Source organism: Pecten maximus, chromosome 5, assembly GCF_902652985.1.
Source record: "Pecten maximus chromosome 5, xPecMax1.1, whole genome shotgun sequence".
Classification (NCBI taxonomy): Eukaryota; Metazoa; Mollusca; class Bivalvia; order Pectinida; family Pectinidae; genus Pecten; species Pecten maximus.
This window is the reverse complement of record NC_047019.1, coordinates 31,996,505-32,020,871: the sequence shown is the minus strand read 5'-3', so window position 1 is coordinate 32,020,871 and position 24,367 is coordinate 31,996,505. Positions and strand designations below refer to the sequence as shown.

Here is a 24,367-nt window from a genome sequence, read left to right as displayed (position 1 = left end):
CGACGTTTATGAGGTTTTTGTCGTGCCCTCCTTTGTCTCACTGATTCCATTTTCAGTGACCCATTAGCTAATTACTTGCGCATCGTCCATCTTTTTTTCTTTACCTAATAGCAACTCATCTGCGCATGTTTGTAGTGATTGTTGTTAGCGGCGATTAATTTTCATACTTCCGTAGAAGTTCCATTTTCAAATAATTTAATTTCTAATAACATTTACGTTTACATTTATTTTGATAGTATCAAGTCTTTTCAATGAGAAAATGTCCCTTTAAATACTCTAACTTAGTAGCTGTGTCATTATGACCGATCCCCCCCCTCAAGTTACCATTTACATTTCAAAGAGAACAGCCTAGAAACGACAATAAGTACCTTTTTTTGCTGCTCTCAGTTTTTATTTGATTACTATGTACACCAACAAGCAGTAAACTGAAGAAAGGTTTAGTCTAAATCAAAACTTAATCCTACAATAAATTCCACTAGCCTAATACCTAGCTATAAACGTTAAAATAATGTGGCTTTAGGATGATTGATATAGTAATAAATTATTATTCTATTGTATATTCAACTTTAAAGTTATAGAAGGGTTTAGTATGGAGGCCTAGCTCTGATATTTCAGGCTTAAACATATATACCACAGGTTGTCTAAAAGGAAGCAGTGTCGTTTTTATACAGTGGATATCATTATATTTCTGATTGATTGACTCTCGTAAAGATTAAATGCAATAAGCGTCTTGATGGGTGAGATGTATATATCGTTTAAAATAAGATTGATTTGAGACATTTATGAGTTTTAACTTTACTGATATTTTGGTCCAGAAGTTTTATACGGGAGAGAGTTCAGATCGATCGACAAGCCCCAGACCTAGGTACCCTTCATTCCCTATCATTACTCGTATACGTACGGCTATCATGTCATGTGTGATTTACTTTTGCCATCCTGGCTTGCTAAACATTTTAGTATTTCCGTGCTCCAGATCATTAACCTTGCTTGAATTATCCGGAGAAGATTTTTCATAAAAAAGTGTTTTCTTAAGCGTCTTATTGGAAGAAAACGAAATCACGAACAGTTTTCGTCGTAATGACTCCTTAGGGCAGCAGGGCTGATTACAGCCACTATTTCCAACGAAATGTACATTTACTGCCTGAAATGAACGTTTATTGGCTAAATGAGGAATCAGTAGATATATTGATTGCTGTGTGCTTCATTTGCTTTTACACTTGTACAGTAACGAACCAGCTCCGGAAAACCAATTGGGCAGGGAGATAGTAAGTCGCTGAAGCAACGTCCGATCTCCTCAGTCTCAGATTGTACACACCATTACCTGACCAGCTCAAGTGTTGGAAGGTAAGGACTTCTGATGTTTTTTATCCTATAGTTCTATTACGAACTTCCTCTGTTGCCGAAGATATCTGTGGGTTTGAATGTTTAGTTTTCTTCATATAGCTGTGCACAGGTAAGCTTATGTTCTTCTGTACACGTATTGATTATCATATTCCATACAGTAGTGTGTATGGAATCAATAAGTTCATGCAATGATGTACAACTAAAGGTAGGTTTGGAGTTGAATAAGGTTTAAAGACTGTTATGAATTGTCTATCAATTCAACAAAACTTAAATTAATATATAGTGTATATCTTTTATCCATAAATATGTGTATATACGTCAGACATTCCCCATATGGGCACGTACAATACTATACAGCTTTGTATAAAAGTAGTGAGGTATATGGCGTCTTCTAGTCCACCGGTATAATCTGACATCGGTATAATGTGATTTTTGAAGGCCTTGTAGTCCCTAGGAGAGGAACCGTTTGTTGTTCAGCTGTACATATTACAGGGGAGTCATCTCTCCTTTCTGTGATATGCGTAACAACACAGAGTTGATGCAATGAACATCAGTAACAATTGAAAAATCGAAAACTTGATAATTCGCTTCGTCATTTTCACAGTTTTCTGTTATCTCCTGTAATGGCCAAGACAAGTTGTTTTTCAGCTTCAGTTAGATGATTCAGAATTTGCCATAAACGGTACATTCTACTTACTTCATATTCCATACACGCCTAAATTTTAATTTGCCATCTGGTATGTTTGTGAGTGTTGGTCATATCTAATAAGACCACTGAGCTTGTTAGACGTAATTATAAAGTATATATATTGACATACAAATGGCGATGTAAGGCAGCTATATGAATCTTGCCCTGAACGGGCCTCGAACTCACAATCTACCTCATATAATCACCTAGGCAGAAATACCCACAGTTTATATACTTACATATATAACATATACCATATAAAGCTGTAGCGATCATATATATATGTAGTATTAAATATATCTGTTAGGATAGGGGTAGTTTACATTCTAGCTGGACTGAATAGTATGTCATAGGTGATTAATTGGCTGACAAATACATTATCGACCAGAGCACATCAAGATGCTATCAGTATGAAGTTCATTTATGATAAGGATATTGAGTATGAATAAAAATCGAGAGGATGCCTGTGTCTGTACCGCTGTCTCTTTGCCTGATCGGTTAACATCAGCATCATTTTTATCAGAAACAAAATCCCACGGGTTTGAATACAGCAGATACGAATTGCAATTCTAATTGGCTATTATTACAGGTGATATCATCACCTCATTATGATTGACAGTTTAGATTTAGACATTGTAACAACTGAACATGTAATGTGAAACATAGAGATGTGTGGGTGTCGAAGCGTTTAAGGATAACATAAATAGCAAATCCGGTGGTATTTTACAAGCATATAAATCACTAGTCTGAAGCAAAGGAAAACAAAGAAAGCTCATGTGGATCAGAAATATTGCACAAAATAACCATGTCGTTATGCTTACAAGTATCTATAGCAGGTAGTGTGACCTTTTGTTTGACCAGATTTGACTTTAAAAAAACCCATCAAAGTTGATTCTCAGTTGGCCATGAAATGCAAATGAAGAATGCGAATTATATTGTAAATGTAAACTTTATTTGTTTTACAACAATTGCGAAACAAGTTATATTAACTTATATGTATCACGCTGGTTGGCCTGGATAGAAGCGCGCGAGGGGTCTTACTGTACCCGAGGAAAACCCACGTGGTCGGGCAGGTGACCCCATACCTTTTCACGTCCGATCGGGGAATTGAACCCCGGCCGCCTAGGTGAAAGGCAAATGTGTTACCACTGTGCCACCCGACCACCCATGCGAATTATATTGCCCAAATATGGCATAGGGAGGCGTTACAGCTATTAAAAATGCCCATACTGTTTAGACATCTGAGTACAGTAAGAGGAATATTCTCGAGATTTTGTGGCTATTTTCAGACATCTGTATATTTTACCTCAAACTCTGTGGTTGAACTATTTTTCCTAAAGACGGGCTACTTGCTTTGATCAGAGTTCTCCTTAGTGTCTAGGTATTTTGAGTTAAATTTGTATTCATCTTTCATTACCGCCTGGAAAACACAATCCATAAATCGTTATGTTCCTGGCAATACCCACGGCGTTGGGTACATAGTGAATTGTTACTATTAGAACGGCCATATAGAGATTTTCAGAGACGTTAAAATGTTGATAACAGTTAACCTCTCCGCGATCCTGATCATTCCGCTCCCTAACGCAGATATAACGATAACACACATATTTAAAGCAATACATGTCCCATACCGGCTAAACATTTTTACAAAGACATTGACCTTGACCCAAACACCCTGAAAATCAAACTAGTCCTATATATGCTGGACCTTTATCATTGTGTGAAGTTTGATCAAAATCCCCCATGGAATGGAGCCGCCGGAGTGCTGACAAACTTTAACGTTAGGGACATACGTACGAGACAGTCGAAGAGGAAACCTATAGTCCCAGGTTCACAAGTAGGGGACTAATAAAAAGGCAACTTATTACAATTAAAAGTATGTGTTTTACGATATAACAGGGATCTGTTCTGTAAGAGAGTTACTGAGATACCAATAGGTAAACAGGTCTGTCTTATGGATCATGGCAGGGAAATCCAGTGAAAACAAATCAAATGAATAAGTACGAACGGACCGATATGTTTATATCAATCTTTCTAGCTAATACCTTGACAATAGGTTGTTTATTATATTAATGATATATGGTTCAAGCTCTGGAATACTATTATAAATGCTATAGGGGACAAGCTCCGGAATACAATTAAGATCCAATAAAGCCGACCAGTTCATGTTGAGAGCCCATCACCCGGAACTAAAGCTAGATTAGCTTAATGCATATGTACAAGATACATTGCACTACTTCTTCTCGATGACAGGAAAACAGAAAAAACATTGCATGGATTCTTATCAAAACAAAATACCTTACAACAGAAACAAAATAGAGCCCAGCGTTCAATAATTATTATACTAAAATAGTGGACAATGAAAAAAAGAACATGTTAAAATCAGGATTATTAAAACTACAAGGAAGGTATATATAATTACATCCGGGCCTTTGGGGACCCAAATATATTTCTAGAATTCTACTCTGTACCAACGTCTGGGTGTGTAGTATTGTATACGGAAAACAGAACTCACCAAACCGCCGGTAACATGGACATGGTGTGAGGACTACCGTACTAGTTTATGTATCTTTAGCGTGACCTTTTATATGGAGTATAAACCTAGCTACGATATCTTCTGTTTGCTTGATTAACCCTGCACATAAAAATCTATATTTCTGCGTGTTTACTTTTTCTTATTAAAAAGTATCGATATATCTGGGAATCAATAATTACTTGCTTTATTACATCAAGCACATTAATCAAATATATAAATGTTCATCTCAGTCCTGCTTAGTCTACGCTTTTGTCAAGTTCACTTAGATTTCAAGAGTTGAATGAGCCTTTTATTATAATTTTGTCTATTGTCGCTGTCATTTGTCTAATATGATATGAAAACAAATACGATAAGGGTAATGCATCATACCATAACATGCTAACAGACAAGGAAAATGATCGGTACACGTGAAGTCTGGCCCCGGCTAATTTCTTAACTTAATTTTTGTTTCACAGGAAACAACATTCTTAGATTTAGAAAACTTTATGGAACTTTCATTTAAATAATTCTGGACTGCTTTTCTATTTAAGATTCCATGTAAATTAATTTCCTTGAGTAGAGAGTTTGTACTACTTTTGCAATCACATCTACTGGCTAGTGCGTACCAAATGACCACACAAATGAGTCATTGGAAGCCCAACGTCCAGGTGTTAGCTCTGCCTGCAGGCATGGAAACACATGTGGATGCAGACCTATATACGTGTTGTTGAGCTCGTCATTATCAGAATTGTCCTAGACGGTTTTCACGGAATGACGCAAATGGTTTTTACATTTCCCGAACGACAAATCGACCAGCCAATTTAACGAGACCGATCGCTATTTAATCTAACTTAATTATTTCGTACTCTCTAAAGAGATATGAAAAAAACATTCAGATATCGAACATCCAGTGCGCCGTTCCATCACGAAATGCAATAGTTGCGCTTAACATATACTTTTTCGCAAACTGTTCCCCAGATACTAGTGGTTCCATTTTCTTAATCATCAAATGACTTCAAATCATATAAATATTAGTTGAATAGCAATGAAAAAAAATCATCCGTCAAGCATGTGCACATTCTTTCAAATAAAATTTACTTCGACTATAAATCAACGTTCTTGGGTTTGTTTGTTTGGGTTATCTAACGATGATGTCCACTGAAGGTAGTGCCAATGACGAACGGTTTTCTATGGTCATCACACCGAAATATCTCACACGGTCATATATTGGTGAACGGCCTTACTGATATCCTTTTAATGCTGGATATCAGAAGGAATAAGTTTGGTCTCCACCAGGGCACTAAACTTATAACTCATTGACTTTCATCAGTAGTAGCAAGGCAGATTCCAACCAACACTGCTATGGCTATCTAACGCAACATGCTTCGCTGAAGAAATGTGAGGTGACTTTGATAACATGATACCCCGCGTTTTCATGTTTATCATAACATACTTGCAGATGACTATTTGGCGTCTGGATGTTTCAATATACAAAACATAGATATCGAACGCAAATCCCGGTAATTCGGACATGTTATGTGTACATGTTATAAAGCTGCCACATAAATTATGGCTTAACGACATTTAATCAAAAATTGACAAAGTCTCTAAATGCTTTATGGTACGTTAATCGTGCTGAACAGGTGTTAAGGATGTCCAGGACCTAGTCGTTTCTGATATATTATTTATTTTATGAAGCAGGGTGTTTATTTAGACTTAGAGTCTACCGGTCTACTGAGGATATGTTTACATAACTAACGTAACACGTGACGTAGATCCCTGTCAACAGAAATGTCGACCGTTTGGACCAGTAAATTAGATTAGTGGCGAAACTATTACCATTCGCTGTCTTCATTCCATAGCTCTGCTAAATCTACATAATAATTAAATGGCGTATACGACTGTATATTAAATGAGGAAGCAATCGCCTACACTGGTTATAGTAGTTATTTCTAGCGAATAAGAATGTTAATTACTCAACTAACAATAGAACGTATTGCTACAGAAAATTTTATAAAGTGTTGCCCCAAATCAGTAAATTATCTCCCTTTTAATTACACAAGTGTTGTTGAGGTTTATTTTCGCGGTATTAGAATTATACATTTTAAAACTGTAACGACAGACCAATTCGTCAACACAAAAGGATATATATCAAAATACAAGTAAAAAAACAAAGACGACAAAGGATATCACTTTCATTGACTTCCCTTTTTGACTTGCAGTTTGTTTTTGGTTACTATATAATGAAATCACTAAAAGTCCAGTTTTCGGACCTCCAGATAACAGTGTCGATATATCAACAGGACAAGTAACAGACATCCTATTTTCAGATCTCTGTTATGGTACAATAAGAGTGCAAAAGTTTAATTAACCAATACGATTTCATTCTGTTCACTATGCTCGGCAAGGTAGCATCGCTGAAATTATGTTCGGGCATGTGCTGGCGACGCATCTTAGGTTGTTCTATGACGCGCACTCTTTATGTCGTTAGTGGCGTAAGTTCTAATGTTGACATGGACATAAACTATATAAATATTGAATGTTTATTTTCTAAGTAAAACGTTTTGATACACAATCTGTCCTCAAGGTATAAATGTTTGTATTTTTCAACATAATTTACCAAAAGGAGGAGCTGATCTTGAAGGATGGACTCTCCATTGTCGGTTCACTCTCTCAATACCAAGTTCTTCAAATTCATGTTATAGTGTCCACGTATGATAATTGCTTTCACGAGCGGTCAATGAATACAAACAATGGGATGGACAACATCTTTATAAATATTCATTAGTTCGATTCCTTGTCACGCTTTGCAGTTGAAAATTTCTGCAGACACTAGAACTGTTTCCACTACTTTCCATCAATTATCATTATATCAAGCTATAATTGTTTACATGATAAATATTTTCCCAAATCGAAACTTACAGACCTGCAGTGAAAGTGACACCAAGGTAAGAGCAGGTATCTGGTAAATGATAGGGGAAGGGTGTAGGATAGTTTAGATAAGACTTTTTTTTGTAAATCGCCCATCGCTACTCGCCATATGTAATCGATCTCCTCGTTATCCGCATCATCACAGCGGAAGTCATCCGAGATCTTTTATTGGGAATCAAGTGACGTGCTTATTCTGGACGGCATCTGATATGTTATCCGCCTCGGACACTGACCATTGAACAATTTCATGTATTTCTCATCGTGATTAAGTTGCATCCTCCGTCCAGTAAACATTCACTTGAATCGTAGGCCTGTACAAATCTATAAATCTATGTCCCCTTTTCCATTTTTAAATTCAAATGTAATTTCAACCTTGTGTGGTCATCAACATTGCAGTGAAAGTTCATATGTTTTGTGCCAATATATTAAGGTATTGGAATAATCACCAGTATGAGGTTAAATTAAGCATACCGATGACATTCTGATGGGTCTGGTGAGGGTTGCTGAGGATCGATCAGTTCGGTTGTTGTGTTACTTTGTATCTATTGCTGGCCAAATACAACTCATTAATCAGGTACAGAGTAGGGTGAATGGATTCTCGTATGATACATGTCTGTACGTTGAAGGTCTGGTCTAAAACATATTGGATGTGTATGGTAATGCTCAAAATCGGCTATCACAATCCACAACAGCCGTGTGACCGTTACACTTGTCAGAACAACATTACGATCATCAGACAAGTGGTAGTTTATGAGATTTTTAAAGACAATTTTAATTATTATCTTCGAGATTTGCATATACAAGTTAATACAAGTAAATACTTGGAAAACTGTGGTAAAAGGACAACGTTTCACAGTCATTTTAATGGTTATGGTAGCACACTACAGTAGGACAGCCTGGCCATGGGCATTTTTTTTGTTAAGCAAATAACTCCTGTATTATGATTTGCATAAAAAAATGAAAAAAATAAATGTAAACTATAATTGGTATATTCAGTATGAAGAAGTACATACAGGCTTCACATTTGTTAAAACAAAAATTAATAAATTGGTTCCGGATTTTAAATTTCCGGATTTTCCGCAAGTGTGTTTACACAGGAAATTTAGTTTTGCCTACAGCGAAAAATGGATGCCCACAGTAAAGGTGAGATAGCGGGAAAACTTAATTTACAACATATGTCAAAACAAGATTAATTCTGTCTGTGGGATAGAGATATTTAATTTTAAATAGGTTTCAGAAAAAAAATTGTGTAGAGAATTGTGTCATTTTGGGTCAAATATCATAATATTTTGCAATTTTTGAGCATTTTTTAAGCTGTTACCATGGTATTCACAGCTCTAAAAATCACAGAAAATATCAGTTAACTTATCCTTCAGAGCTGTATTAAAATTGCAAATGTTGTACAGATTACAAATATATATACTTTATTAGAGTGTATATGTAGGGTTAACTGGCAATGTTTACATATCTAAGACATGTGTCATATTTTTCAAAATTGGGCATTTTTACTGTACACTGCTACCTATATTGCCTTCCTCTGTCTATGGTGTCAATGGTTAATTTTGATCTCTGTTTTAGACTTTCTCCATTATTATAACCTTATAGAGTATGCGTCGATGATCACATACTTGTCTATTGTTGCATTGATACATGTAACGGCTATTCTGTTTACCCTATATGGTTATACATTCACGGTTCAGTGTTTGTGTTCCAGTTGTTGCGTTTTCCATTTAAGTGTTCCCTCAGTGTTGTCTGAGTTCTAGCTGTTGCGTTTTCCGTTCCAGTGTTCTCTCGGATCTAGTTGTTGTGTTTCCAGTTTTGATATTATGTCTGTTTCAGTTCTTCGTTTTCTGTTTTCATGTTCTCTCTATGTTGGCCTGTCCCTGTTGTTGTGTTTCTGTTTAGGAGTTCGCTCTCTTCTTGTAATTGTGTGTTCTGTAATGGTGTTCCCTCTGTTCTTATTGTGTTTTCTGTAATGGTGTTCCCTTTGTTCTTTGTCGTTGTGTGTTCTGTAATGGTGTTTCCTCTGTTCTTGTTTTTGTGTGTTCTGTAATGGTGTTCCCTCTGTTCTTGTAATTGTGTGTTCTGTAATGGTGTTCCCTCTGTTTTTGTTGTTGTGTTTCTGTAATGGTGTTCCCTCTGTTCTTGTCGTTTAGTTTTCTGTAATGGTGTTCCCTCTGTTCTTGTTGTGTTTTTTCTGTAATGGTGTTCCCTGTGTTCTTGTCGTTTAGTTTTCTGTAATGGTGGTCCCTCTGTTCTTGTTGTTGTGTGTTCTGTAATGGTGTTCCGTCTGTTCTTGTTGTTGTGTGTTCTGTAATGGTGTTCCGTCTGTTCTTGTTGTGTGTTCTGTAATGGTGTTCCCTCTGTTCTTGTTCATTTACTTTTCTGTAATGATGTTCCCTGTGTTCTTGTCGTTTAGTTTTCTGTAATGGTTTTCCCTGTGTTCTTGTTGTTGTGTGTTCTGTAATGGTGTTCCCTCTGTTCTTGTCGTTGTGTGTTCTGTAATGGTGTTCCCTCTGTTCTTGTTGTGTTTTTCTGTAATGATGTTCCCTCTGTTCTTGTTGTTGTGTGTTCTGTAATGGTGTTCCCTCTGTTCTTGTCGTTGTGTGTTCTGTAATGGTGTTCCCTCTGTTCTTGTAATTGTGTTTTCTGTAATGGTGTTCCCTCTGTTCTTGTTGTGTTTTCTGTAATGGTGTTCCCTCCGTTCTTGTTGTTGTGTGTTCTGTAATGGTGTTCCCTTTGTTCTTGTAATTGTGTTTTCTGTAATGGTGTTCCCTCTGTTCTTGTCGTTGTGTTTTCATTCGTTACATTTGTTCTGTCGGTTTTATCGGTTTTCCCCAGTTTTTGGGCTCTCTCCTTCGTGTTTATTTCTTTTTGTGTTTCTCATTTACTGGCTTTGTAAATGTATACAAAGTATCTGATGTAAATCCTATTATATTAAGGTAAAAAGTCGTCAAACTAATAGTAATATGTTTACAATTTGGAGTTATTTTCACCAAGAAAACCACAGTATTACCAATTGCCTTAGCTAAATAACGATCTTCTACCAAGTGGATGTTGTCTTGGTCTGACGTACCGATACTGAGTCGATACACTTTTATTACTCTCCGTTATCGCGAAATAAAGGTCCACACTGTCTAGATCCATGTATACCGACCATTACAAGTATTCCTGTGTAGCCTCGTTGCATGATTAATGAGACCCTCTGCCTGGATTCTGATCCAGGATTTCTTTCCTACGTTTAAAACTACTTTTAGAGTAAACCAGTCGGTAAACATGATCTAGGGATTTCTTTCCTCGTTAGAACTGTATCCGAGTATGTTTCGTCGTCCAAGTGGGGTCTGCGAACATGTGATCAATCAAAAACATACTAACATAGACTCCCATTCAATGTCTTATAGGGAGGATATAAACTGCCACGGTGGGCTTCTTTTGAGCGTTTCTCTCGCTGGGTTTGATCGATTTGTGTATACATACTCCATAGAATAAAATGAATTCATTTCCATAACAACTTGGAGGAAAGGAAATTTGATTGTATGACAATGACGGGTCTATCTATATGGAAATAACGTTGGAGAACTTTATCATTTTTTTTATTTGACATAGCTTTAAATTCAAAATGCGAATGTACCACCACTCTCGGTGTTTTCATTACTATCAGACAAACTACAACATGGCTGGCTTTGCTTCAGTAGTTTTATTACATGTAATGCTAGGTTGCACCATAACTACAAGTACAGTGTTCGTCGTAGTGTATGTCCTTTTAATGAAGGCCGTCCTCGCGGAGCAATAAAGCCGCACCAATCATACTGAATACTGTTTGCCTGTTTGAGTAATGTGTGATACAGACGAAAGTATTCACAAGGGGCCCTCTACAAACTTTATCAAAAGTATGAAATAATAATTGATTTTGTGCCAAGCGTGAGTAGGGAACATCACTATAAAATTGTTGATCGAATTGATATCGTTTTATCGTTGTTTGCCCGGGTTACGACGAAAGATAAGGAAATTGTCATCCTATCAGCGAATAAAATAAGGACTGATTAGCTCGGTGAACATCATTAGAGACGGTATCAGCCAAGACCCTGTCTCTTTAGTTAATAAACAAGACGTTCTCTCTTGATTAGTGTAGTCAGGTACACACACCAGATCAAACTGCAGTATCGAAAGCTCTATAGACAACGGTATAGACAGCTCTATAGACAACGGTATAGACAGCTCTATAGACAACGGTATAGACAGCTCTATAGACAACGGTATAGACAGCTCTATAGACAACGGTATAGACAGCTCTATAGACAACGGTATAGACAGCTCTATAGACAACGGTATAGACAGCTCTATAGACAACGGTATAGACAGCTCTATAGACAACGGTATAGACAGCTCTATAGACAACGGTATAGACAGCTCTATAGACAACTGTATAGACAGCTCTATAGACAACGGTATAGACAGCTCTATAGACAACGGTATAGACAGCTATATAGACAACGGTATAGACAGCTCTGTAGACAACGGTATAGACAGCTCTGTAGACAACGGTATAGACAGCTCTATAGACAACGGTATAGACAGCTCTGTAGACAACGGTATAGACAGCTCTGTAGAAAACGGTATAGACAGCTCTATAGAAAACGGTATAGACAGCTCTATAGACAACGGTATAGAAAGCTCTATAGACAACGGTATAGACAGCTCTATAGACAACGGTATAGACAGCTCTATAGACAACGGTATAGACAGCTCTATAGACAACGGTATAGACAGCTCTGTAGACAACGGTATAGACAGCTCTATAGACAACGGTATAGACAGCTTCGTAGAAAACGGTATAGACAACGGTATAGACAGCTCTATAGATAACGGTATAGACAGCTCTATAGACAACGGTATAGACAGCTCTATAGACAACGGTATAGACAGCTCTGTAGACAGCTCTGTAGACAACGGTATAGACAGTTACATAGACAACGGTATAGACAGCTCTGTATACAACGGTATAGACAGCTCTATAGACAACGGTATAGACAGCTATGTATACAACGGTATAGACAGCTCTATACACAACGGTATAGACAGCTCTATAGACAACGGTATAGACAGCTCTATAGACAACGGTATAGACAGCTCTATAGACAACGGTATAGACAGCTCTGTAGACAACGGTATAGACAGCTCTGTAGACAACGGTATAGACAGCTCTATAGACAACGGTATAGACAGCTCTATAGACAACGGTATAGACAGCTCTATAGACAACGGTATAGACAGCTCTATAGACAACAGTAAAGACAGCTCTGTAGACAACGGTATAGACAGCTCTATAGACAATGGTATAGACAGCTCTATAGACAACGGTATAGACAGCTTTATAGACAACGGTATAGACAACGGTATAGACAGCTCTGTAGACAACGGTATAGACAGCTTTATAGACAACGGTATAGACAACGGTATAGACAGCTCTATAGACAACGGTATAGACAGCTCTGTAGACAACGGTATAGACAGCTCTGTAGACAACGTCATAGACAGCTATATAGATAACGGTATAGACAACTCTATAGACAACGGTATAGACAGCTATATAGACAACGGTATAGACAGCTCTATAGACAACGGTATAGACAGCTCTATAGACAACGGTATAGACAGCTCTGTAGACAACGGTATAGACAGATCTATAGACAACGGTATAGACAGCTCTATAGACAACGGTATAGACAGCTCTATAGAAAACGGTGTAGACAGCTCTGTAGACAACGGTATAGACAGCTCTGTAGACAACGGTATAGACAGCTCTATAGACAACGGTATAGACAGATCTGTAGACAACGGTATAGACAGCTGTATAGACAACGGTATAGACAGCTATATAGACAACGGTATAGACAGCTTTGTAGACAACGGTATAGACAGCTCTGTAGACAACGGTATAGACAGCTCTATAGACCACTGTGAAGACAGCTCTATAGACAACGGTATAGACAGCTCTATAGACAACGGTATAGACAGCTCTATAGACAACGGTATAGACAGCTCTATAGACAACTGTATAGACAGCTCTATAGACAACGGTGTAGACAGCTCTATTGACAACGGTATAGACAGCTCTATAGACAACGGTGTAGACAGCTCTATAGACAACGGTATAGACAGCTCTATAGACAACGGTATAGACAGCTCTATAGACAACGGTATAGACAGCTCTATAGACAACGGTGTAGACAGCTCTGTAGACAACGGTATAGACAGCTCTGTAGACAACGGTATAGACAGATCTATAGACAACGGTATAGACAGCTCTATAGACAACGGTATAGACAGCTCTGTAGACAACGGTATAGACAGCTGTATAGACAACGGTATAGACAGCTGTATAGACAACGGTATAGACAGCTCTATAGACAACGGTATAGACAGCTCTATAGACAACGTCATAGACAGCTCTATAGACAACGGTATAGACAGCTCTATAGACAACGTCGTAGACAGCTCTGTAGACAACGGTATAGACAGCTCTGTATACAACGGTATAGACAGCTCTATAGACAACGGTATAGACAGCTCTGTATACAACGGTATAGACAGCTCTATAGACAACGGTATAGACAGCTCTATAGACAACGGTATAGACAGCTCTATAGACAACGGTATAGACAGCTCTATAGACAACGGTATAGACAGCTTTATAGACAACGGTATAGACAACGGTATAGACAGCTCTATAGACAACGGTATAGACAGCTCTATAGACAACGGTATAGACAGCTATGTAGACAACGTTATAGACAGCTCTATAGACAACGGTATAGACAGCTCTGTAGATAACGGTATAGACAGCTCTATAAACAACGGTATAGACAGCTCTATAGACAACGGTATAGACAGCTCTATAGACAACGGTATAGACAGCTCTGTAGACAACGGTATAGACAGCTCTATAGACAACGGTATAGACAGCTTTATAGACAACGGTATAGACAACAGTATAGACAGCTCTATAGACAACGGTATAGACAGCTCTGTAGACAACGGTATAGACAGCTTTATAGACAACGGTATATACAACGGTATAGACAACGGTATAGACAGCTCTATAGACAACGGTATAGACAGCTCTGTATACAACGGTATAGACAGCTCTATAGACAACGGTATAGACAGCTCTGTATACAACGGTATAGACAACTCTATAGACAACGGTATAGACAGCTCTATAGACAACGGTATAGACAGCTCTATAGACAACGGTATAGACAGCTATGTAGACAACGTTAGAGACAGCTCTATAGACAACGGTATAGACAGCTCTGTAGATAACGGTAATGACAGCTCTATAGACAACGGTATAGACAGCTCTATAGACAACGGTATAGACAGCTCTATAGACAACGGTATAGACAGCTCTGTAGACAACGGTATAGACAGCTTTATAGACAGCTTTATAGACAACGGTATAGACAACGGTATAGAGCTCTATAGACAACGGTATAGACAGCTCTGTAGACAACGGTATAGACAGCTTTATAGACAACGGTATAGACAACGGTATAGACAGCTCTATAGACAACGGTATAGACAGCTCTATAGACAACGGTATAGACAGCTCTATAGACAACGGTATAGACAGCTCTATAGACAACGGTATAGACAGCTCTGTAGACAACGGTATAGACAGCTCTATAGACAACGGTATAGACAGCTCTATAGACAACGGTATAGACAGCTCTATAGACAACGGTATAGACAGCTCTATAGACAACAGTAAAGACAGCTCTGTAGACAACAGTATAGACAGCTCTATAGACAATGGTATAGACAGCTCTATAGACAACGGTATAGACAGCTTTATAGACAACGGTATAGACAACGGTATAGACAACGGTATAGACAACGGTATAGACAGCTCTGTAGACAACGGTATAGACAGCTTTATAGACAACGGTATAGACAACGGTATAGACAGCTCTATAGACAACGGTATAGACAGCTCTGTAGACAACAGTATAGACAGCTCTGTAGACAACGTCATAGACAGCTATATAGATAACGGTATAGACAACTCTATAGACAACGGTATAGACAGCTATATAGACAACGGTATAGACAGCTCTATAGACAACGGTATAGACAGCTCTATAGACAACGGTATAGACAGATCTATAGACAACGGTATAGACAGCTCTATAGACAACGGTATAGACAGCTCTATAGACAACGGTGTAGACAGCTCTGTAGACAACGGTATAGACAGCTCTGTAGACAACGGTATAGACAGCTCTATAGACATGGGTATAGACAGCTCTGTAGACAACGGTATAGACAGCTCTATAGACAACGGTATAGACAGCTCTATAGACAACGGTATAGACAGCTCTATAGACAACGGTATAGACAGCTTTATAGACAACGGTATAGACAACGGTATAGACAACGGTATAGACAACGGTATAGACAGCTCTATAGACAACGGTATAGACAGCTCTATAGAAAACGGTATAGACAGCTATGTAGACAACGTTATAGACAGCTCTATAGACAACGGTATAGACAGCTCTGTAGATAACGGTATAGACAGCTCTATAAACAACGGTATAGACAGCTCTATAGACAACGGTATAGACAGCTCTATAGACAACGGTATAGACAGCTCTGTAGACAACGGTATAGACAGCTCTATAGACAACGGTATAGACAGCTTTATAGACAACGGTATAGACAACAGTATAGACAGCTCTATAGACAACGGTATAGACAGCTCTGTAGACAACGGTATAGACAGCTTTATAGACAACGGTATATACAACGGTATAGACAACGGTATAGACAGCTCTATAGACAACGGTATAGACAGCTCTGTATACAACGGTATAGACAGCTCTATAGACAACGGTATAGACAGCTCTGTATACAACGGTATAGACAACTCTATAGACAACGGTATAGACAGCTCTATAGACAACGGTATAGACAGCTCTATAGACAACGGTATAGGCAGCTATGTAGACAACGTTAGAGACAGCTCTATAGACAACGGTATAGACAGCTCTGTAGATAACGGTAATGACAGCTCTATAGACAACGGTATAGACAGCTCTATAGACAACGGTATAGACAGCTCTATAGACAACGGTATAGACAGCTCTGTAGACAACGGTATAGACAGCTTTATAGACAGCTTTATAGACAACGGTATAGACAACGGTATAGAGCTCTATAGACAACGGTATAGACAGCTCTGTAGACAACGGTATAGACAGCTTTATAGACAACGGTATAGACAACGGTATAGACAACTCTATAGACAACGGTATAGACAGCTCTATAGACAACGGTATAGACAGCTCTATAGACAACTGTAAAGACAGCTCTATAGACAACGGTATAGACAGCTCTGTAGACAACGGTATAGACAGCTCTATAGACAACGGTATAGACAGCTCTATAGACAACGGTATAGACAGCTCTATAGACAACGGTATAGACAGCTCTATAGACAACAGTAAAGACAGCTCTGTAGACAACAGTATAGACAGCTCTATAGACAATGGTATAGACAGCTCTATAGACAACGGTATAGACAGCTTTATAGACAACGGTATAGACAACGGTATAGACAACGGTATAGACAGCTCTGTAGACAACGGTATAGACAGCTTTATAGACAACGGTATAGACAACGGTATAGACAGCTCTATAGACAACGGTATAGACAGCTCTGTAGACAACAGTATAGACAGCTCTGTAGACAACGTCATAGACAGCTATATAGATAACGGTATAGACAACTCTATAGACAACGGTATAGACAGCTATATAGACAACGGTATAGACAGCTCTATAGACAACGGTATAGACAGCTCTATAGACAACGGTATAGACAGATCTATAGACAACGGTATAGACAGCTCTATAGACAACGGTATAGACAGCTCTATAGACAACGGTGTAGACAGCTCTGTAGACAACGGTATAGACAGCTCTGTAGACAACGGTATAGACAGCTCTATAGACATGGGTATAGACAGCTCTGTAGACAACGGTATAGACAGCTCTATAGACAACTGTGAAGACAGCTCTATAGACAACGGTATAGACAGCTCTATAGACAACGGTATAGACAGCTCTATAGACAACGGTATAGACAGCTCTATAGACAACGGTATAGACAGCTCTATAGACAACTGTATAGACAGCTCTATAGACAACGGTGTAGACAGCTCTATTGACAACGGTATAGACAGCTTTATAGACAACGGTGTAGACAGCTCTATAGACAACGGTATAGACAGCTCTATAGACAACGATATAGACAGCTCTATAGACAACGGTATAGACAGCTCTATAGACAACGGTGTAGACAGCTCTATAGACAACGGTATAGACAGCTCTGTAGACAACGGTATAGACAGCTCTGTAGACAACGGTATAGACAGCTGTATAGACAACGGTATAGACAGCTCTATAGACAACGTCATAGACAGCTCTATAGACAACAGTATAGACAGCTCTATAGACAACGTCGTAGACAGCTCTGTAGACAACCGTATAGACAGCTCTATAGACAACGGTATAGACAGCTCTGTATACAACGGTATAGACAGCTCTATAGACAACGGTATAGACAGCTCTGTATACAACGTCATAGACAACGGTATAGACAGCTGTATAGACAACGGTATAGACAACGGTATAGACAGCTCTGTAGACAACGGTATAGACAGCTTTATAGACAACGGTATATACAACGGTATAGACAACGGTATAGACAGCTCTATAGACAACGGTATAGACAGCTCTGTATACAACGGTATAGACAGCTCTATAGACAACGGTATAGACAGCTCTGTATACAACGGTATAGACAACTCTATAGACAACGGTATAGACAGCTCTATAGACAACGGTATAGACAGCTCTATAGACAACGGTATAGACAGCTCTGTAGACAACGGTATAGACAGCTTTATAGACAACGGTATAGACAACGGTATAGACAACGGTATAGACAGCTCTATAGACAACGGTATAGACAGCTCTATAGACAACGGTATAGACAGCTATGTAGACAACGTTATAGACAGCTCTGTAGATAACGGTAATGACAGCTCTATAGACAACGGTATAGACAGCTCTATAGACAACGGTATAGACAGCTCTATAGACAACGGTATAGACAGCTCTGTAGACAACGGTATAGACAGCTTTATAGACAACGGTATAGACAACGGTATAGACAACGGTATAGACAGCTCTATAGACAACGGTATAGACAACTCTGTAGACAACGGTATAGACAGCTTTATAGACAACGGTATAGACAACGGTATAGACAACGGTATAGACAACTCTATAGACAACGGTATAGACAGCTCTATAGACAACGGTATAGACAGCTCTATAGACAACTGTAAAGACAGCTCTATAGACAACGGTATAGACAGCTCTGTAGACAACGGTATAGATAGCTCTATAGACAACGGTATAGACAGCTCTATAGACAACGGTATAGACAGCTCTATAGACAACGGTATAGACAGCTCTATAGACAACAGTAAAGACAGCTCTGTAGACAACAGTATAGACAGCTCTATAGACAATGGTATAGACAGCTCTATAGACAACGGTATAGACAGCTTTATAGACAACGGTATAGACAACGGTATAGACAGCTCTGTAGACAACGGTATAGACAGCTTTATAGACAACGGTATAGACAACGGTATAGACAGCTCTATAGACAACGGTATAGACAGCTCTGTAGACAACGGTATAGACAGCTCTGTAGACAACGTCATAGACAGCTATATAGATAACGGTATAGACAACTCTATAGACAACGGTATAGACAGCTATATAGACAACGGTATAGACAGCTCTATAGACAACGGTATAGACAGCTCTATAGACAACGGTATAGACAGCTCTGTAGACAACGGTATAGACAGATCTATAGACAACGGTATAGACAGCTCTATAGACAACGGTATAGACAGCTCTATAGACAACGGTGTAGACAGCTCTGTAGACAACGGTATAGACAGCTCTGTAGACAACGATATAGACAGCTCTATAGACATGGGTATAGACAGCTCTGTAGACAACGGTATAGACAGCTGTATAGACAACGGTATAGACAGCTCTATAGACAACGGTATAGACAGCTCTGTAGACAACGGTATAGACAGCTCTGTAGACAACGGTATAGACAGCTCTATAGACAACTGTAAAGACAGCTCTATAGACAACGGTATAGACAGCTCTATAGACAACGGTATAGACAGCTCTATAGACAACGGTATAGACAGCTCTATAGACAACGGTATAGACAGCTCTATAGACAACTGTATAGACAGCTCTATAGACAACGGTGTAGACAGCTCTATTGACAACGGTATAGACAGCTCTATAGACAACGGTGTAGACAGCTCTATAGACAACGGTATAGACAGCTCTATAGACAACGGTATAGACAGCTCTATAGACAACGGTATAGACAGCTATATAGACAACGGTGTAGACAGCTCTGTAGACAATGGTATAGACAGCTCTGTAGACAACGGTATAGACAGATCTATAGACAACGGTATAGACAGCTCTATAGACAACGGTATAGACAGCTCTGTAGACAACGGTTAGACAGCTCTGTAGACAACGGTATAGACAGCTGTATAGACAACGGTATAGACAGCTGTATAGACAACGGTATAGACAGCTCTATAGACAACGTCATAGACAGCTCTATAGACAACGGTATAGACAGCTCTATAGACAACGTCGTAGACAGCTCTGTAGACAACGGTATAGACAGCTCTATAGACAACGGTATAGACAGCTCTGTATACAACGGTATAGACAGCTCTATAGACAACGGTATAGACAGCTCTGTATACAACGGTATAGACAGCTCTATAGACAACGGTATAGACAGCTCTATAGACAACGGTATAGACAGCTCTATAGACAACGGTATAGACAGCTCTGTAGACAACGGTATAGACAGCTTGATAGACAACGGTATATACAACGGTATAGACAACGGTATAGACAGCTCTATAGACAACGGTATAGACAGCTCTGTAGACAACGGTATAGACAGCTCTATAGACAACGGTATAGACAGCTCTATAGACAACGGTATAGACAGCTCTTTAGACAACGGTATAGACAGCTCTGTAGACAACGGTATAGACAGCTTTATAGACAACGGTATAGACAACGGTATAGACAACGGTATAGACAGCTCTATAGACAACGGTATAGACAGCTCTATAAACAACGGTATAGACAGCTATGTAGACAACGTTATAGACAGCTCTATAGACAACGGTATAGACAGCTCTGTAGATAACGGTAATGACAGCTCTATAGACAACGGTATAGACAGCTCTATAGACAACGGTATAGACAGCTCTATAGACAACGGTATAGACAGCTCTGTAGACAACGGTATAGACAGCTTTATAGACAACGGTATAGACAACGGTATAGACAGCTCTATAGACAACGGTATAGACAGCTCTATAGATAACGTTATAGACAGCTCTATAGACAACCGTATAGACAGCTCTATATACAACGGTATAGACAGCTATATAGACAACGGTATAGACAGCTCTATAGACAACGGTATAGACAGCTCTGTATACAACGGTATAGACAGCTCTATAGACAACGGTATAGACAGCTCTATAGACAACGGTATAGACAGCTCTATAGACAACGGTATAGACAGCTCTATAGACAACGGTATAGACAGCTCTATAGACAACGGTAAAGACAGCTCTATAGACAACGGTATAGACAGCTCTATAGACAACGGTATAGACAGCTCTATAGACAACGGTATAGACAGCTCTATAGACAACGGTATAGACAGCTATGTAGACAACGGTATAGACAGCTGTATAGACAACGGTATAGACAGCTCTATAGACAACGGTATAGACAGCTCTATAGACAACGGTATAGACAACGGTATAGACAGCTCTGTAGACAACGGTATAGACAGCTCTGTAGACAACGTCATAGACAGCTATATAGATAACGGTATAGACAACTCTATAGACAACGGTATAGACAGCTATATAGACAACGGTATAGACAGCTCTATAGACAACGGTATAGACAGCTCTATAGACAACGGTATAGACAGATCTATAGACAACGGTATAGACAGCTCTATAGACAACGGTATAGACAGCTCTATAGACAACGGTGTAGACAGCTCTGTAGACAACGGTATAGACAGCTCTGTAGACAACGGTATAGACAGCTCTATAGACATGGGTATAGACAGCTCTGTAGACAACGGTATAGACAGCTGTATAGACAACGGTATAGACAGCTCTATAGACAACGGTATAGACAGCTCTGTAGACAACGGTATAGACAGCTCTGTAGACAACGGTATAGACAGCTCTATAGACAACTGTGAAGACAGCTCTATAGACAACGGTATAGACAGCTCTATAGACAACGGTATAGACAGCTCTATAGACAACGGTATAGACAGCTCTATAGACAACGGTATAGACAGCTCTATAGACAACTGTATAGACAGCTCTATAGACAACGGTGTAGACAGCTCTATTGACAACGGTATAGACAGCTTGATAGACAACGGTGTAGACAGCTCTATAGACAACGGTATAGACAGCTCTATAGACAACGGTATAGACAGCTCTATAGACAACGGTATAGACAGCTCTATAGACAACGGTGTAGACAGCTCTATAGACAACGGTATAGACAGCTCTGTAGACAACGGTATAGACAGCTCCGTAGACAACGGTATAGACAGCTGTATAGACAACGGTATAGACAGCTCTATAGACAACGGTATAGACAGCTCTGTAGACAACGGTATAGACAGCTTTATAGACAACGGTATAGACAACGGTATAGACAGCTCTATAGACAACGGTATAGACAGCTCTATAGACAACGGTATAGACAGCTATGTAGACAACGTTATAGACAGCTCTATAGACAACGGTATAGACAGCTCTGTAGACAACGGTATAGACAGCTCTATAGACAACGGTATAGACAGCTCTATAGACAACGGTATAGACAGCTCTATAGACAACGGTATAGACAGCTCTGTAGACAACGGTATAGACAGCTTTATAGACAACGGTATAGACAACGGTATAGACAGCTCTATAGACAACGGTATAGACAGCTCTGTAGACAACGGTATAGACAGCTTGATAGACAACGGTATATACAACGGTATAGACAACGGTATAGACAGCTCTATAGACAACGGTATAGACAGCTCTGTATACAACGGTATAGACAGCTCTATAGACAACGGTATAGACAGCTCTGTATACAACGGTATAGACAGCTCTATAGACAACGGTATAGACAGCTCTATAGACAACGGTATAGACAGCTCTATAGACAACGGTATAGACAGCTCTATAGACAACGGTATAGACAGCTGTATAGACAACGGTATAGACAACGGTATAGACAGCTCTATAGACAACGGTATAGACAGCTCTATAGACAACGGTATAGACAGCTATGTAGACAACGTTATAGACAGCTCTATAGACAACGGTATAGACAGCTCTGTAGATAACGGTAATGACAGCTCTATAGACAACGGTATAGACAGCTCTATAGACAACGGTATAGACAGCTCTATAGACAACGGTATAGACAGCTCTGTAGACAACGGTATAGACAGCTTTATAGACAACGGTATAGACAACGGTATAGACAGCTCTATAGACAACGGTATAGACAGCTCTATAGATAACGTTATAGACAGCTCTATAGACAACCGTATAGACAGCTCTATATACAACGGTATAGACAGCTATATAGACAACGGTATAGACAGCTCTATAGACAACGGTATAGACAGCTCTGTATACAACGGTATAGACAGCTCTATAGACAACGGTATAGACAGCTCTATAGACAACGGTATAGACAGCTCTATAGACAACGGTATAGACAGCTCTGTAGACAACGGTATAGACAGCTCTATAGACAACTGTAAAGACAGCTCTATAGACAACGGTATAGACAGCTCTATAGACAACGGTATAGACAGCTCTATAGACAACGGTATAGACAGCTCTATAGACAACGGTATAGACAGCTATGTAGACAACGGTATAGACAGCTGTATAGACAACGGTATAGACAGCTCTATAGACAACGGTATAGACAGCTCTATAGACAACGGTATAGACAACGGTATAGACAGCTCTGTAGACAACGGTATAGACAGCTCTGTAGACAACGTCATAGACAGCTATATAGATAACGGTATAGACAACTCTATAGACAACGGTATAGACAGCTATATAGACAACGGTATAGACAGCTCTATAGACAACGGTATAGACAGCTCTATAGACAACGGTATAGACAGCTCTATAGACAACGGTATAGACAGCTCTATAGACAACGGTATAGACAGCTCTATAGACAACGGTGTAGACAGCTCTGTAGACAACGGTATAGACAGCTCTGTAGACAACGGTATAGACAGCTCTATAGACATGGGTATAGACAGCTCTGTAGACAACGGTATAGACAGCTGTATAGACAACGGTATAGACAGCTCTATAGACAACGGTATAGACAGCTCTGTAGACAACGGTATAGACAGCTCTGTAGACAACGGTATAGACAGCTCTATAGACAACTGTGAAGACAGCTCTATAGACAACGGTATAGACAGCTCTATAGACAACGGTATAGACAGCTCTATAGACAACGGTATAGACAGCTCTATAGACAACGGTATAGACAGCTCTATAGACAACTGTATAGACAGCTCTATAGACAACGGTGTAGACAGCTCTATTGACAACGGTATAGACAGCTTTATAGACAACGGTGTAGACAGCTCT

The 24,367-nt window shown here is 39.2% G+C and overlaps 2 protein-coding genes across 2 annotated transcripts in view; one reads left to right on the top strand and one right to left on the bottom strand.

Annotated features, from left to right (window-relative positions):
• The first annotated feature begins 1,255 nt into the window (after window positions 1-1,255).
• The window catches only part of LOC117328562, a 34,953-nt gene continuing 11,841 nt past the window's right edge, over window positions 1,256-24,367 (top strand). The window contains exon 1 of the mRNA XM_033886088.1: window positions 1,256-1,344. The gene's annotated coding sequence lies outside the window, so the exon portion shown is untranslated. The remainder of the gene's footprint in view (window positions 1,345-24,367) is intronic.
• Window positions 9,437-10,279, bottom strand: LOC117328411 (G-box-binding factor-like). Its single transcript, XM_033885939.1, has one exon. The coding sequence runs from the start codon at window positions 10,277-10,279 to the stop codon at window positions 9,437-9,439; it is 843 nt and encodes a 280-aa protein (XP_033741830.1).